The following is a 16,478-nucleotide window of genomic DNA, read 5'->3' on the forward strand; positions in this document are numbered from 1 at the left end:
TAAAAATACCATGTCTACCATGACCACCATGAACGATCAATAACCCTAGTGGGCTACAGCAGTAGATGCTGCATTAGGCACCAGTGTTTTCAGCTTAGGAAAGGACACTAAGGATAGGATTCTTTAAGATGAGACTGCAACAGACTAGAAAAGACATTAACTTAAATAATGAGTTTTGATGATATTGGTACACTTTGAAATAAACAACAAAGAATGCAGCTATTATACCTTTTAGTCAGTGGTTAAAGCTGTCTGTGTGTAACAGTGTGGGAGATATTATCTTGCCCCAAACCAGGATCCTTTCATAAGAAATTAAGCAATATTTGAATGCCACAGCTCAGATTAGTGTTATTGTTTCTGACCATGTCCTTCCCTTTTTAAGGCAGTATATCTATTGTCTCATAGCTGCTACAAGGGAGATAATGCACCTTATTACAAATCCAATGCCTATGCTATCATGTCCCTGGGGCCCAAAATGGTTTCTGGTACTTGGTTGAATCTACGGTAGAAGCAAAAATTGAGGCCATAACCTGGTTCTAGCAGGTGGGATAAAAAGATAGCCAGGAAATAGCAGGGTTAGGAGGTATGGCTATCTGCCAAACTTGGGAGGCCATTCTGCAGGGGCCTCTTCAAAACATGCTGATTTAGTTTGCTAAACATATGTAGTAAAAAAAAAAAAAAAAAAAAAAAAGTCAAAAATAAAGCATTAATATTTAAGACTTGTGAATGAAGCTACTTTGACCTATTTGTGTTCTGTTTGATGAAAACAGTTTGCACTTTTAAAAGAAAGTTATGTTTTAAAACCTTTGTATTCAAGTAGCAAAACCACAGGATGTCAAAAGGTGTCTTGGCCTCTAAGAAATATAACACCGACGTTGCTTTTGTCCTTCTGCAGAGATGATGGCAAAGAAGGCCTAAAGTTCTACACGGATCCATCATACTTTTTTGACCTGTGGAGGGAAAAGATGCTGCAGGACACGGAGGACAAGAGGAAGGAGAGACGGAAGCAGAAGGTACGTTCAGACTTTTCTTTTTTTATTGCCTCTATAGATGAGAGTCTCTGTAGAGTAGTGGAGTTTGTAATCAGGATGACTTGAAGTGACTGAAGAGGCTTCCTGTGTTTTCCACATTTCTGCATGAATTTACCAACAGGGTGACTCACTAATAGATTTGCAGCTCTGCTCCATACCACATCATCTCTTCCATTAATTAGTCACCACTCAAAGATAAATCAACGGTTCCCTCCGTCAACCCTGTTAGTTATTACTTGGGTGATCATTAGATCTAATTAATGGGAGCATCTGCTTCTTGCATGGCCCCGCACCATGCATCAGTTTTCTCTTTTCTGCAGACGTGTGTGAAGGGGGATACTCAAACTGATATCTTCTTAGCTATTTTTGTTCTTTTTTAACAAAATCAAATTAAACAAAGGATTGTTAAAGCTTTTAAAAAAGCCTCTACCTTTTACCGGGTGGAGGGGCTCCAAAACCAAGGGGTTTCCTACCCTATATGCCAGAAGGTCTAATCAACCCCAGCTTTCATTTCTCTGCGTGGGAAGTGGCTTCCCATTTTTTCCCCCTCGCAGTCAATCAGAGCTTATTACAGTCACGGTCAGAGGGAAGCAAAGCAAATGTTTTTTCCACTGAGGCTTTATTTGAGCACAGAGGATATAATTGGCCAATTATGAGGTTTTTAATGAACATGTGGAATGCATAGAGGGGACAAAGTTCTATCAGGTCTCAGGGTTCAATGCAGCGATTCTTGATTTGTTTATTGTATTTTAGTTGGCTTGCATTAGTTTTTTTCTTCAGTTTCTGACAAAGGACAAGGGAAAGTCATTTCTAACATTAGGTAAATCTATTTTCTTTTAAAAGAGGTTTAGGTTAATCTCACTGCTAGTAGAAAAAGCTAATTTCTCAGATTTTAATCTAATTAAAGCCTCAGGTGGGCTAGGCTTATAAACCCATGTTCATTTCCCCTCGCCGCTGCTGTTGAAGTCCAATGGACCCCATGGAAAAGGCTAGAAGACATTCACTGGGGGGAAAATAATGATAGAATGAGATTTATGTATTTATAGCTGCTTGTTTGTGTTGCCATCATGGATAAATGGTCTGAGTGAGGATCAGTGGAAATGTATCCTGGAAAGGTTATAAATGACAATAGAAGACTGCAACAATCCTTTATTTTAGACTTTTAAACTTCACTGCTTCATGTTGGTATTTCACTAAGTTATGGCATTTAGTTATCTGTGCATCTCTATTTTTAGTAGTCAGTCATTTTGGAGATTTCACATATATTTTTTCTAGAAGCACTTCCATTGTTGCTTTAAACTACACAAAAACAGGCTTATGATATCACACATGCATGTCTTACATCTTGCAGCCTTCCTCTTAGGGAATGTCCATTAGGGGATATGTGATGTCTAGGATATATAATATAAAAACTAAAATTTTTTCGTTAAGTACTGGGTCTGAGTAAACACGCTCTAGTTTACCCCATGCTTCTTATGCCATTCTCAGTTTTATTGCAACCCTGATAACATTGTGTATTGGGATATAAAATGAATCATTTTCAATTGCAATAGCTTATTATCAAACTTACAAAACCTGTCATTTCCAATATCATTTCAAATCATTATGAATTAAGAATTTATAGCCAACAGCAAGAAAACTTTTGGATAAATAAAGCTTATATACATTTTCTATTTAAATTAACAGTAAAATAGCCATGCAAGTTACATCTATTTTTCACAACCCTCGTGCTTTAGAGATGACTAATTTCCGGCAGGCTTACTTACTTATAGGTAGTCTAAAACCAGATTTAATATTACATATAGACACACATGGATTAGGAGGCAGTAATAAATGAGAAACAGCACAGAACAGGACTGAAGAGAACGTGGAGCTGAGACGGCTGCTGCGTCCTAATCTCATTAGCTTCTGTGTTAGCCTCATCCTTAGTGGATTAGCAGCAGACGAAATGCTGAATGAGTCAGAGGAAGGGAAGATGTTCGTAGTCAATTGCTGAAAGATGAATGGAAGAAGAATAGCTTGGACAGAAGCTGGAACAAAGATCACGCTCCATCTCTTTGACAGTAGTGTCTGGTACTCAGGTCCTGTTTGACATCAGAATCCCTGCTTAGGTTCCTCTTTGCTCCAGCCTAATTCCTATTGACAATCACTGATATTAAAATAGTTTCCCTGCTCTTTAAAGATGTATGCAAAAGAGACAAGGACATTTTCCGCTATTCAGTATCAATTGCCATTTCATCTTAAGTCAAAAATTGTTGTCTTTGCTATAATTGTGCAGAGAAAGCTCATCCTACATGTAATCAAAGCTGAAAAATATTTTTAAAGCAACTTTGGGCCTCAGATCCAATTAGACTGCAGTTCTCCAATTTTCAGTAAAAATCTATTTTCCTTTGGTTGAAGTATTCAATACATCCTCTCACATTAGGATCTGGTTGAATCCTCGATGAGACTGGTTTGTTCTCTGAATTTCATTTGAAAACCTGACATAAAAGTTAAACTGTGATAGGAAGATCATACATATTTGGTTCAGGTAAAGTTGTTTGTTTTTATTGTTTAGTAGGGCACAAATAACCAGGTGTTTGGTTATAAAGATCCACTCTGAGGTAAGAGATACACAAGGTTTATTTAAAGCTTTGCGATTCTATAAAAAAATTTAGAGACCCTGAAAAAACCTATAAACCATTGCTTGGGTATTTAGTTCAAGTCAAAATATGCCATTCACACTGTTATTGAGCAGCTTGCTGTATAAGAGGTAAAATTTGCATGATAAAAAAAGTACAAAGCTCGAAAATATTATTATCTCTGATTACAGTAGCCTATTATCCCACTATGTAAATATTAGAAGTTCCCAGCTTTTAGTTTGAGTCCCCTTGCTTCAAACTTTGAATGTAACCTAAAGCACTTAACAAAATAAAACATAAAAATAATCAATAAGTCCATAAATCAGTGGACAAAGAAGTGCACTTCATTAAACAGGTTATGTCTGTCTAATCATTTATTGTGTTTTATTTCCAAATCTCACTCTTAACTCTCCATTGTATGAGATAATGATACTGCAGTAAAACAGCAATTAATCTAAAGGCTTTTTAAACTTTACCAGTAAATTTTATTTAATAAAGGATCTAGGAGGTTGATATTTTGAAAAATAACAATAAAGAAAATTAAATGTGCCAGTTTGGTTTTGCTCAGATACTTTTTCCCACCCATGCAATTATAGATGAATCTTGTACTAAGTGTTGGACTATTAATCACTAGGTGCTGAAAAAAAACGTTTCCTTTTGTTAATGGGTAAGCCTGGTGCAGTCATGTTAATGAAAATTATTATCCTCCTGCTGCAGAGCAAGCATGATAATCATTCAAATCAGCTAAAGTAAAAAGAACCGGCTTGTACAATACAATCCTGGTAATTAAAATAGGGTTGCAAATGGATTGTGTTGTATTTAAAGATCTGAATAAAACAAGAAAGTTTTTTTCATTTAATCAGAAACGTTCTCCGTATTTTAATTCTGTAAATGTACTTAACAGGAGGTTAGGATGACATTTTATTATTGTATATTAGAATGAGAACATTTCTTTTACTGTTGTGTTTTTCCTGCATCACCATAGAGCAGACATGTCAACCTCAAGGCCCACCAGCTGACAATGCAATTACTGTATAACCAGCCCAACTAATCCCTTTATGTATTTAACATTGATTACCTCATACCAATTGCAGTGCATTACGCATAATTCACCACAACAGCCATTTAGGCCTATGATGTGAGTCAATAAGCTGCAGTTTTTGGACACAGGTCTAAAAAAGAAAGTTACAGTTCTTTTTGGTTTACCAAGCAGTGACAAACCAAGTCAGAGAGGCAAACTGGCCGATTTTGGCTTTTAAGCGCAAAAAATGTATTTTCAGCTTTTCTAAAACCCATTTGCTTTTGATGCAGAGAAATCAGTTGCTAAAGTTGTTAATGCCAGAATAAAAGCCAATAATGACCCAGTCTGCACCCAAAACAGAAGATTGACCTGGCAGTGGCCAGATTGCTATGTGTAAAACTGAGTTGAGTTCGATATTATCAATGTGAGATGGCTGCCGTTCAGTCTGTCTGTGAAAAGGCAGGATTTTCAGTATAATACTTAGAGCTGATTGGGTGACGTGGCAGCTAGTTACCACCGTCACAACTAGCGGAGTGAGCTGACAATCAAACCTTTTTCCAAATTACGTTGGAAGAAAAACACAGACATCTTTCTGATTTACAAATGCACAAACTGCTTCTCTTTGCTCCTTTAAATCAGAAATTGAAGCTATTTTAGCTAAAACCGAGCCAATTACGGTACCGACAGGTACGTCTCCAGCGTAGCCATGTTTGTTATGCCCCGGTAAGACCCTTCTGACTGTCGTCATTCCTACATGTTCCGCCCCAAAAAAACATTGCTGGCATGTCATTTTGACCGACTCGCAGTTTGTTAGGAGAAGGAAGTATTAGGGGGAGACTTTAAAGATGGATATGTTGTGAGACTGAAAACTCAGACATCGCAAGAATCCAGCTTGATGCGCAAGGTTATAAGAAGATGCCCCAACATTGACATCATAGATGGTGGCAAAATGAAAAGTACCATTCACAAAGTTATTCTAAAGGCCTGAACATACCCGACAAAATGTAAAGTCTGTTAAGATTGTACAATGTCATAGCAATTGCACCTCATAGAAGCGCATGGTACTGGACATGGTTCTTTGCAACTTTGCTTGCGTAGCTCCAGTCAAGGTAGGTAGACCCCTGGTCTATTTTGGTGGGAATTAGAACACTTTGACTGGAGTGACATGACTCAAGCAGTGACAGAGGCAGTGACAGTAAAGTACAGTCTATTTAGGAAAAATACAAAGTAAAATCTCTGAATCCAACGGTAACCAACCAGGTTTGCCCAAATATAGGTTTGTCTGGAAAAAAGGTGCGTATGCAGCAAGCGGTGCAGAGTCAGACGTACTCAACCAATAATCCTTTACCCTTTAAGAGAGCTCAGAAGTACAGAAAACAGATATTTGAAATAGATCATTGGGCTTTATTAGAGCAGCAAACTCAAAGATTACTGCCCTCCTTATTTATGCTGGAATGCTAGTCATTTCTGAGACAAGGCTTCACATGAATGTGTGGTGGTGTGTAGTGGGAGCATGCATGTAGCCATATTTGCATCAGAGCTTGCAGAATGGGATGCAAGCCGTGTGTTCTGGCCTCTACTGATGCACAGCTCCGAAGGAGCTGATCCAAGTTTCCGCAGCTGAGACCCTAACAGCACACATTATTATTAACAGACTTGTTTTTGTTGTAAAACGTTTTTACCTATCAGACATTAACTGGCTTGGGATGCTTAAATGTTCGTCAATCAGTGCAGTCAGTGATTTTTTTTTTTTTTTTACTCCATTTCTCCCTTTATGTGTCTAAAAGAAACATTTAGAAACGCTATAAGCTCTTACTACTTCATTTAGTTACAGTTTTACTTTTACTTTAAGTGATAATGCTCTCATCCCAAAAGATGAAAATATCAGTAATATCAGGAAAACAAGCAGCAATTATTTATTTTGGATGTCTCCTCGCATGTTTTCTTCCCTACCAATCTTTATATCTTTTTACTCATGTTTGTATCTGGTCTTTATCAAACTGTATGCAGCTGGAAATGCCATATCTTCTGTGTCCCAAGAGTCTTATAAGAGTCCTCTCTGAAACCCCTCCTCCTTTCCTTACTCCCCCAGAGGTAAGACTGTCTGCCTTCTCCTCACTCCATCAGAGCATCTGCTCCCTATGCAGCAGCCTGCAGCCTTCACTCTCCCACAACTAACTCCCACCAATTTCAACCCCACTCAAACCCCCACCCTCCTCCTCCACCTTCTGGTTTGCTCCTGGCAAGTGAGCTGAGCAGTTCCAGCCCCACACTAACAGCCCTCCAGCATACCTGCATCCCACTTCTACCTTTGGGATCAGCCTGGCAGTTCTAGACATTGATTACTTTCAGTGATTTATCTTCCATGATGTTGTAAACATAAGACCAACAGCTGTGCCCCGAACAGGAATCAAAACTCAGTGTGCCCATTCATTTTAGTTTTATTTTAAGAGTGATATAGATTATAAAATATTACCTAACTGATAAAGTAAAGGGAGTAATTCATTTTAGAGTGGATCGTGGGTTTTTGTCAAAATTTGGTATTTGGAAATGCAACCGTTTAGAAAACTCTTAGCTTATAACTAAACATAATAAAACTTGATTTCCAGCAGAACATTTTTTTGCCAAAGTAACTTTCTGCCTTTTTTGACTGAACAGTTTACTTTTGGTTGGGATTTTCTGAGAAATATCAGATGCACAATTTCTTCTTCTGATCGACTGGGCTTTCAGCACCATAGAGCAAATTTTAATAGAATTTAACCCCTGGACGCCCATTATGCAATCATGCAACTATCCCTTTATATTCAAAAAACAGCCAAGATAGAATGTTCATTCCCTCAGTGCCAGTTATCAAACATTCAATGACGACCTAGAAACCTTTGGCAAGCTCTCGTTTCTATTGCATCTGGTTCCTAACGGTGAATGGTATCATTGACCGTAATAAATGCCTTAACAAATTTTTTATATACCTACATTTTCTAATTATCTTTAAAATGAATGGTAACAATTTCTAATTCTCAGCTACTTAAATGTTGGAAACATTGATATATACATGTATATGAATTTGGCCCTCACATGGTTGAAATAATGTGTTTTCTCTTCATGTTTTTTGCTGTTCTCTTCCATTAGAACTGTCATTCCAAACTTGAGGGGATCAGGAGGTCATGAATAACAAATAAGCAATCATTGCTATATAAGAGTGTTTGGTTTAAAGGAAAACATGAAGACATGATGCATAGAAATTAATCAAAAACAATGCTTCATTAAGTTTTAAAATGATATAATCTCCACAGCTTCAGCATCCTGACAGTGAATGTAAAATGTCCCCTTAGGATTCCCTAGTTAAACCCTTCCTGCTCTTAAAAGAGGTATATTTTCCCTTAAAGAGGGAAAAGCAGCAGCCCATGATGACCGAGCCTCTACCATGCTTTGCTACAGGCAAGGTCTTATTTATAGTGTGTATTACTTCATCCAAACTGTGTTGCTGATAAATATGTACCCTGAGTTCCAGTTTCTTTGTGGAAGCAGCTTCTCTCCTCTTTCAGCCTAGTCCAGGTGAAGTTAACCTTTCTAGCAAGAGTGATAATGTGTAGTAGTTCCACACAATATTAAATCTGTTTGACAGCAACAACTTAAATGGCAGCAGACGCCATGAGAAACCACACACTTGTGCTTTCATGCCCTTGCTGTTCGCCTTACCAAGATGAAATCATGGATTCTCACAAAGAGCATTTTATGTGTACTTACACCTGCACTGCCATGTAGATTTTGGTTTAGCCATGGACTCAATGGCTCTTGCTTTTCTCACAGCTGTATGTCCTGCCTTAACTCATACTGCGATGTGACTAGTCAGCCTGTTTTTGTTCTGTCTGAAATGACATAAACTGGAGTGGTACAATATTTATGAATTTAAAAAAATACTGCAGGAATTCAGCTGGTTGGAATTGTTAAGGAGGACAGGAAAAAATCAAAATCTAGATAAGTCATTATTTCTTAAAATAAGAGCATTTGTTCTTGAATTAAGAAGCTAAAAGAGGATTTTGCCAATGGATCAAGACAAAGTAGATTTAAAATAAGAAAACACAATTCTATTGTCTCATTTTAAGAGTAAAAATACTCATTCCATTGGCAAACTACATCATTTACCTACTCAAATTAAGGGTAAATACACTTAATTTAAGAAATTTGAACTTATTTGTAGATCGTTTTTCCAGTGTGTTTCTTTAATATCAAACTTGCAAACTATACATCCAGTTGTATCTCTGGCAACATTTGGGGCTTTTTGATATCTTACTGTATCCCTCTTCCAATGAGATGACACATTAAACCTTAGACTTACCTAAGATCCTGCAAAAAAAGGGCTTTTAACATATTCCCACAGGTTGTTTTTTTTTTTTGTTTCATATGTGTGTGGAGGACATTGTGTAGCAACACAGAGCCCTATAATAAGAAATCCACCCTTTGCTTCAGTTGTATTTTAATTGAATTAGAAACCATTTTAAATCCAGCAGATCAGCAGCAGCCGTACGGTTTGTATTGTTTGAGAGCATTGTGTTGTTGTCAGCAGCAAGGTGGCCCGTTGACTGCAAGCCTCCACAGGCCTCCTTTTAGGGGGTTAGATAGAAAGAAGCATTTCTGCTGAGTCTGTCATTAAACCGCAAAACTATCCACACATGCTCCTACTTTTCAAAGCTTGTGTGTGCACAGGCTCACAAACAAACTGAAATACATAAATTGCATTGCTGTGTCTCACACACATAGCTCCTTTGGTATTACCAGTCCATTCTTGTGAAAGATGATGGCTCCTCTGAGCCACAAAGCTCAGTGAAATTGGCTACATTTATAACTGTGACAAACATGCTCACACTTACACACAGCTTCTCGTCCTCAATTGTGTTTCCACACCTCTTGGTTGGCTTCTATAGATTGTGTTTCTTTTATTGCCACTGTAAAACTTGCACTATGAAGATCTGCACACACACATAGTGGTATAGATTTTCTTATATTTGAGGAGTACTCCATTTGTTTGCTTAGTATCTCCCTATATTCTACAAGCCAATTTAGTGTAGAAAGACAAACTTCTAAAGCTGTGCAAGGGTAATTCTGCATCAGAAACCCAGAGGATTGTTAATGCCATGCACTGGAAGAACTGTGCGTTTCTGATACATGGTTGCTTTTCCATTTGGGAAAACATTGCAAGGTAGTATGTGTCTGCATGTCTCACACATAGATTTCCCTTTAACAATCACCCCATCAGTGACTAATGTGCAATGATAAATGAGAAGCTAATCAATATGCATTAGGAAGTATCCTTACACCTGCTGGCTGGCAGCGGCAGTGGACAAAGTCAACATCGTTTAGCTTTGCCAGAGGAGCGGATGTCTTCAAACCACGGTGTTGAATCATCTGCCTGTCAGATAGCGTGTTACATTTGAAGATCCACACAGTCAAGCATCTACAAATGCATCCAGTATCTCAAAACAATACCAAAACAGAGGAAATGAAATGACATATAAAGTGTTTCCTCATATATAGTGAATTATTTATTTCAATTCCTTCACATTTTGTTTTTACTTCTTCAGAATTTAATATATAGTGATTGGAGTTGGAATGATGAGCCTGCACAAAACAGTACTTTATAGGGGAGTAGAAAAATAGAGATGAATGATTTTCACATTTTACAAATAAAACATTGAAAAGTTTGCTGTTTAGTTATTTCCCATTCTTCTTGTCAAAATACTCCAATTGAGCAATGTTGGATGGAGAGCCGCTCTGACCAGTAAATGTTTTCAATTCAATTCAATTCAGTTATACTTTATTAATCCCCAAAGGGAAATTCAGTTTCAGTACAACACGTCCAACAAGACAAAAATATACAGAAAGATATTACACAAACATATGCATGAGGGGGATGTGGTGGTTGAGGCCTTGCTGCCATAAAGGGTGCTGCCCTTATAGTAAGAAAAGTAAAAAAAAAACATTTCATAGTTTGTCCTTAGCAGGATAAAGTTTGGGACTGCTAAAAAAAATCCCAGCACATTAGCCAAAACAGAAACGTGACGATCAAGAAGGATGAAAGGTGGGTGTATCATGTCTGGGCTGCGTATGTGCAAAGTAAGTCCATGAAGCACAAGGTCAATGTCCTTGACACATCTAACAGTTCATTATCTGACCCAAAAAGGCAGCTTTACATATGTCTTCATAGGAGGGAGCAGCCCACAGAACAGAACATCAAATGTACATGTCAACCGAACTATGAACTGTTTTAAGACATGGACCAGTTTTGCTCTAAACCCTTTCCTTGTAATGTTCTTGTCCTTATTAAAGAAAGGCTTCCACCAGTCTGGAGTCTTAGTGTTTCACTCCATTCTCCCCCATCAGCTTCTACCAGCTTCCCCATTTTCACTGAAGAAAAAGCCTTCCCACTGCATAACTCACTTTTTGGCCTTTCTTAACCAGAGCATCATGTTGTTCTGTGTAGACTACATGTCTTGGGGCAAACAAAGGTTGGGAGTCCTTATAACTTTCTTTCAATACTTGAAAAGCCAAATTTTAGGGGTGGAGAACATAATCTCTGACATTAGTGCTGAATTTCAGAAGCCATTCGGAGTTTGCAAGTTTCTCTTGGAAACTCCTCTGGCTAGTGGTGTATTCACCTGGTGCCCAATATATATGGAGCTTAGGATATGTTTTTTCTTGCCTAAACCTTGTATAAATTATATCCACTACTTTATTCCTTATCTGCCTGCTTTATTCCTTGGTCTTCATGAAGATATTTGATCTGAAACCTCTCTGGCTTTCAAATAACTGCTTATTTTTTACTAAGTTCACATAAAATCAAAGTGTAAATACAAACTTTCCCTGTTGTTAATTTAAAACCTAAATATAACTTCTCAGTGAAAATCTTCGCTTTGAAACTGGGTTTCGCTTTGAGTGGGCAGTAATTAAACATTATCATATGATACCCACAGGCTAAAGTTACTAACGACTGATCTCCTCTTTTGATTTCTGAGGAAAATTTTAGTTTCCTTTGTTATAAAGAGCACAGCCAATCCCACAGCAATGTTCTGTCAAAGCAAAGATCCGTGTAGAACAAACCGTCAGGATCTGCAGCTGAAGAAAATTTGAATGTTAAATGTTTGTTTTGAAAGGAAATGTTTAGTATTTTGTTTTAGAATAGAGGGTATTGCTGTTTTAGGTTTCCGTATCTTTTATGAAATATATAGTTGAAGGAAGAAACTTTAATCTATTTTTGAAATAGGAATGTCTTTTGTGATCCGAATGGATTTAATCCGGTTGCTTTTCCAGAGATTAGAGTTTGAATGTTCTGCAGAGTTGAAACTGCAGTATTTGATTTCTGTCTTTTAATTTTCTGCCTGTCTGCTATTTTCTATGTTGTTCTGCGCGCATGTCCTTTTTTGGTTGTGCATGTCTTCAGCTGGTGCTGCCATCCTACCTCTGAGTTGATCTTACTCTCACATAGACACCCATTCTTCCAGTTTATTTGCCGTTTCCACTGCTCTATTTCCTTTTCTGTCTCGGATGTTTTTCTTGAGTGAAGCTTGGCCCTGTTTTCTCCATGTTTGTTTGAAAGTGTGCGGGAGGCTGTTTTTATCAGTGTGTTTCTCTGCTACCTGCCTGCAATTGTGACGCCAGGCCCTCCCCTCCCTTTACATGCTGTCATTTTCTGTTCAACAGCACTTTTCTTTTTCTGCGGTTTCTCTTTTGTCTCTCTTGTTCCCACACACACACACATGAATATTGTCCCTGTTCACTGTGTAAGGCAGTGTTGTGCTGGTCGCTGTGCCATTTTTTTTTTTTTTTATTTGAGCCCCCTCCCCTCACCCCTGGTGCTTTTGTTTTTTGTTCTTGTAGTTGCAGGACCCCCGCATGTATGATCAGGTCTATAGGTACTTAGACCTTCCAGGGCAGGTATGTGAAAGTATAAACTAACTATTTTAAAATACTGTGTGTGATCTTTTCTTTAGCGTCTTACCACTTTCTTTACAGCTCTGTGTGTTTAAACTATTTCTGCAAAAGTATTGGGGATAGAGAGTGCTGATCGATTAGGAAGATATCTCAAGATGAGCCTGTTTTTACTGACTCAACACTTTCATTTTGTTGTCTAATGAGTAGTTTCTGAGGTGTTTTTTTTATTTATGTAAAACTGTTTTATTTACCATCTCTTCTTTAATAAAAATACTGATTGGAGCAACTTAAACGAGTTTCTAATTAAACACATATGCAATGATATGTTTAAAGAAGGCGAAGTTGAAAGGGATATTTATGAATATTTGTTTTGGGGGCATTGAGAAAAAAAATCTCAGTTCCGCTTGTTATTGTTGTTAGGTTTTGTTTTTTCTTTTGCAGTATAACATCTATCAGCTTTCCATCTATCAGCTATTTTGTCATTTCTTCCTGTCTTTTTTCATCATCCTTAAATCATCTTTTGGCTTTTAAATTCACCCCTCCTACTCATCTACCCCCATCAATTCCCCTCCCGTCGCCCCACCATTGTTCCACTGTTGTCCACTCTGCAACAGCTGAAGGCGATTGACCGTCCACCCGAGCCGGAGAAGGTGCCGCGACAGCCTCACGATCGAAAGAAAGAGTGGCAGAAGCTGGCACTGGGGGCAGAGCTCGCCCAGGACATACCAGAGGACAAACACAGGGAGCCCAACGGGTCCACTGGTTACCACGACAGCAGGTGGGCCAATAATGCTGACTTTTCTGCTCTAAGGTCTTTAGGTGTTCAATGGGCATTAGAAATGTGTAAATGTGTCCATACATTTATTTTCTTACCTATTTTATTTTTAAACTTTCATATGCATTAAATTTCCTTTAAGGTTTTGGATTTATGCTTCAATTTAAAATATGTGGATTAAGGAAGCTTAAAATTGGAACGTGAAAAAAGTAATGGATGGAAAAAGTTGCATAAACTGTAAAGATAGTTTTAAATCAAAACTGGAAAGATACTGGACCTGAAATTAAAACTATTAATTCATTTTAGACATTAGAGCCTATAAAATTAACAACAGTCTATATAATAACACAAAGCTCTATTTCTACTAGAATGAGTGTAATCAAGATTTAATGCAAACTGTCTTGTTTAGAAGCATCAATTTCCTGTATAGTAAGCATAGAATATTTTCTACTGAGCTGGATAAGAATAGATTTCATGTAAATTGATATGACAGTGTGCCCCATATATGGATAAATAGCCACCATCTCAATGAGGGACAGATTTAGTTAGTCTGCCGGAGTGTTGTGTTACAAACAGTTTAGGCACATTCTTACTCATGGAGGAGAAAAACTGTTTATTTTGAAAGTGTTTTGCAAAGCTTTTTCAGAGAAATTTGACTGTTTTTTTCAGAGTATATTGTGAGGTGAAATAAAATGGATACTAGACACTGAAATATTTGCTTATTTTTTCTGTTTGGTCAAACTGAATTGAGAGCCTCTATGAATAACAATTTTCACGTCTTAAGACAGATTCTAAGCTAGATTTAGGTCTGAACTTTTACTTTACAACTTAGACAAACCTGATGATGATGATGAGTTGTGTTTCTGCTCAGAGCTGCCTTGTACGTGGAGCAGCTGGACGGGCCCTTCTCGCTGGGAGCGCTGCCCTACACGCAGATGAACGAACTGCTGAACCGCACTGGAGACAGAATGTATTCCCGACCCCACGACCCTCCGCCACCGCCTCCTCCTGGGCACCCGCTGGGCGAAATCAAACCACCCTCTGTGATCAGGTGGGGTGTCAGACAAAACCAAAATCAGCCCAGACGTTTGTTTATAAAGGCTGTTTTTCTGTTTCTTCTGCCCTTTGAGAGATCAGATAGATTGGTCCAACATGAAATATTCTGGCATTTTTTTCCCCCTGAGCAGTTTTCCTCACAGCATTCCTCTACTTTAACTCTCTTCATCCCTGTCTTGTTTTAGGCTGATCTGCCTCTCAGAATTAATTTCAGGTCTTTTTATTTCTTCTTCTTTATAACTTCTCATTTGTTTGCTCTCTCTCTTCTGCAATGTTTTAATAGAAAATGCGCTTCATGTCATTTTCTGCCTTTTGCTTTGTTTCTTTTTTCTTTGCAGTCCAGTTTTTTTCTGCAGGTTAAACTATTATTGTTATCTGTTTGGTCTTTGCGTGGCATTGTCCTGGTTCTCAGCTAAGTTCATTTTGAGCATCAGTGGATGGCCAGCATTATGAGGATTTTGTCTTTAATATGGCTAAATGCTGATGGAAGTTGTCTGATAATGTTGAGATTTTAAACAGATTCTGCTGAAATTGTTTCTCAGTCCCTGTAGCACAAGCATTATTGCTCATTTTTAATTAAAAGGAGTTCTGACTTAGTTGAACAAAACAAACAAAGATGTTGACATTTGCTTCCTCCCAAAGGATGGATTTTAGCTTTCCCACAGCATCTAATCAGTTGATTGAGCCGGATTTTCAAAATTGAACAGATGATGTAATCAAATGCAGTCTGTTTGGGCCAAAAGATTCCTATGATTTGTGCTTCATATTTTATCATAAAAAAGCCATACATTTTATTGGGATTTAAATATAAGGCACTGCATAATTGTTAACTGGAATTAAAAATTAATGATTATTTATCCAAAAAAAAAGAGAAAAATCTGAAACCTGCATCCTTTGTCTGAATTCAGCAACCCCTTAGTCAATACTTCATCAATGCTGCTGTTGTTGTAAGTTCTACTGTAGGGTTTTCAGGGTGTGCTTTTAATAGCTTAGGACATCTGGAATCTATTTCCAAGAATTGTTTTAACATGAATATCCCTGCAAGCAAAGCATTACCAAAGGTTAATGCTTCCACCACCATGTTTTATTATTGGGGTGCTATATTCAGAGCAATTTGTATTTTGCGTGTAGGCAAAGATGCTCAGTTGTGTTTACATTTGAACACTGTATGAGCTTGTGGCAACAGTAGATCAGGCATTTTGTTGTGAACTCTACAGTAATCCTTCACATCGAGGATGCATGCAGTGACAGTGAAGAGGAAAAACATGCTTTTAACTGGAAGACATATCCAGTAGAATCAGGCTCATTGTGAGCCCCAATCTGCAGAGGCAGACTGGGGTTTGAGGAGACAGAAGACGACGTACAAAAGGAACATAGAAACACTAATCTATAAACATTTTCTGTTAGAAAAAACTTTTTCTATGTTAGAAAAAACTTTCACCATCTTTTCCCTGACATTTCTCCTGTGTTCTTAAATTTTCATGATGGTGTTAAGATAAGCTGTATTTCTACCTAGATAAAGTAACAATAAAATAAACAAGGCCCAATAAAAGGAAGTAGATGCAGCAGTTTCAGGTTGTACTTTGGCATATTGACTATAAGGTATCAGTATAGAAGGGATAGAAGACAATTATAAACCAGATGTTTTATTAGTTCCAACATGTCCAACAGAGATGGTTTCTCTAACTTTCTTAAGTATGACCAGCCGCTTTGACGTGTCCCAGTCAGGTTTCCGTGCTCACCACAGTACAGAGACCGCCCTTATGAAGGTGTTTAATGACATCCGTATAACTACAGACTGTGGAAGAAGCAGAGTGCTGGTACTATTGGAGCATTTGATACTGTCAATCACTCCATCCTGTTAGAGCGCCTGGAAAACTGTGCCGGCCTCTCAGGTACAGCTCTCAACTGGTTTAAAACCTACTTAAAGGACAGGGACTTTTTTGTATCAGGAGGTAACTTTACATCAGGATGACAAAAATCACATGTGGGGTTCCCCAAGGGTCCATCCTGGGTCCCCTCCTATTCAATATCTACATGCTCCC

The 16,478-nt window shown here is 37.9% G+C and overlaps 1 protein-coding gene across 3 annotated transcripts in view; it reads left to right on the forward strand.

Annotated features, from left to right (window-relative positions):
- The window catches only part of wasf1 (WAS protein family member 1), a 69,754-nt gene that overhangs the window by 50,246 nt on the left and 3,030 nt on the right, over positions 1-16,478 (forward strand). Inside the window, exons 5-9 of one of the 3 annotated variants that reach the window (XM_015376780.1) lie at positions 896-1,013; positions 6,684-6,767; positions 12,549-12,605; positions 13,217-13,380; positions 14,249-14,428. In XM_015376780.1, the coding sequence (XP_015232266.1) occupies positions 896-1,013; positions 6,684-6,767; positions 12,549-12,605; positions 13,217-13,380; positions 14,249-14,428 (603 nt within the window). The remainder of the gene's footprint in view (positions 1-895; positions 1,014-6,683; positions 6,768-12,548; positions 12,606-13,216; positions 13,381-14,248; positions 14,429-16,478) is intronic. The other 2 variants (XM_015376781.1, XM_015376782.1) reach the window with 2 other exon arrangements.

This window comes from Cyprinodon variegatus, unplaced genomic scaffold (genome assembly GCF_000732505.1).
Source record: "Cyprinodon variegatus isolate N-32 unplaced genomic scaffold, C_variegatus-1.0 Scaffold141, whole genome shotgun sequence".
Taxonomy (NCBI): domain Eukaryota; kingdom Metazoa; phylum Chordata; class Actinopteri; order Cyprinodontiformes; family Cyprinodontidae; genus Cyprinodon; species Cyprinodon variegatus.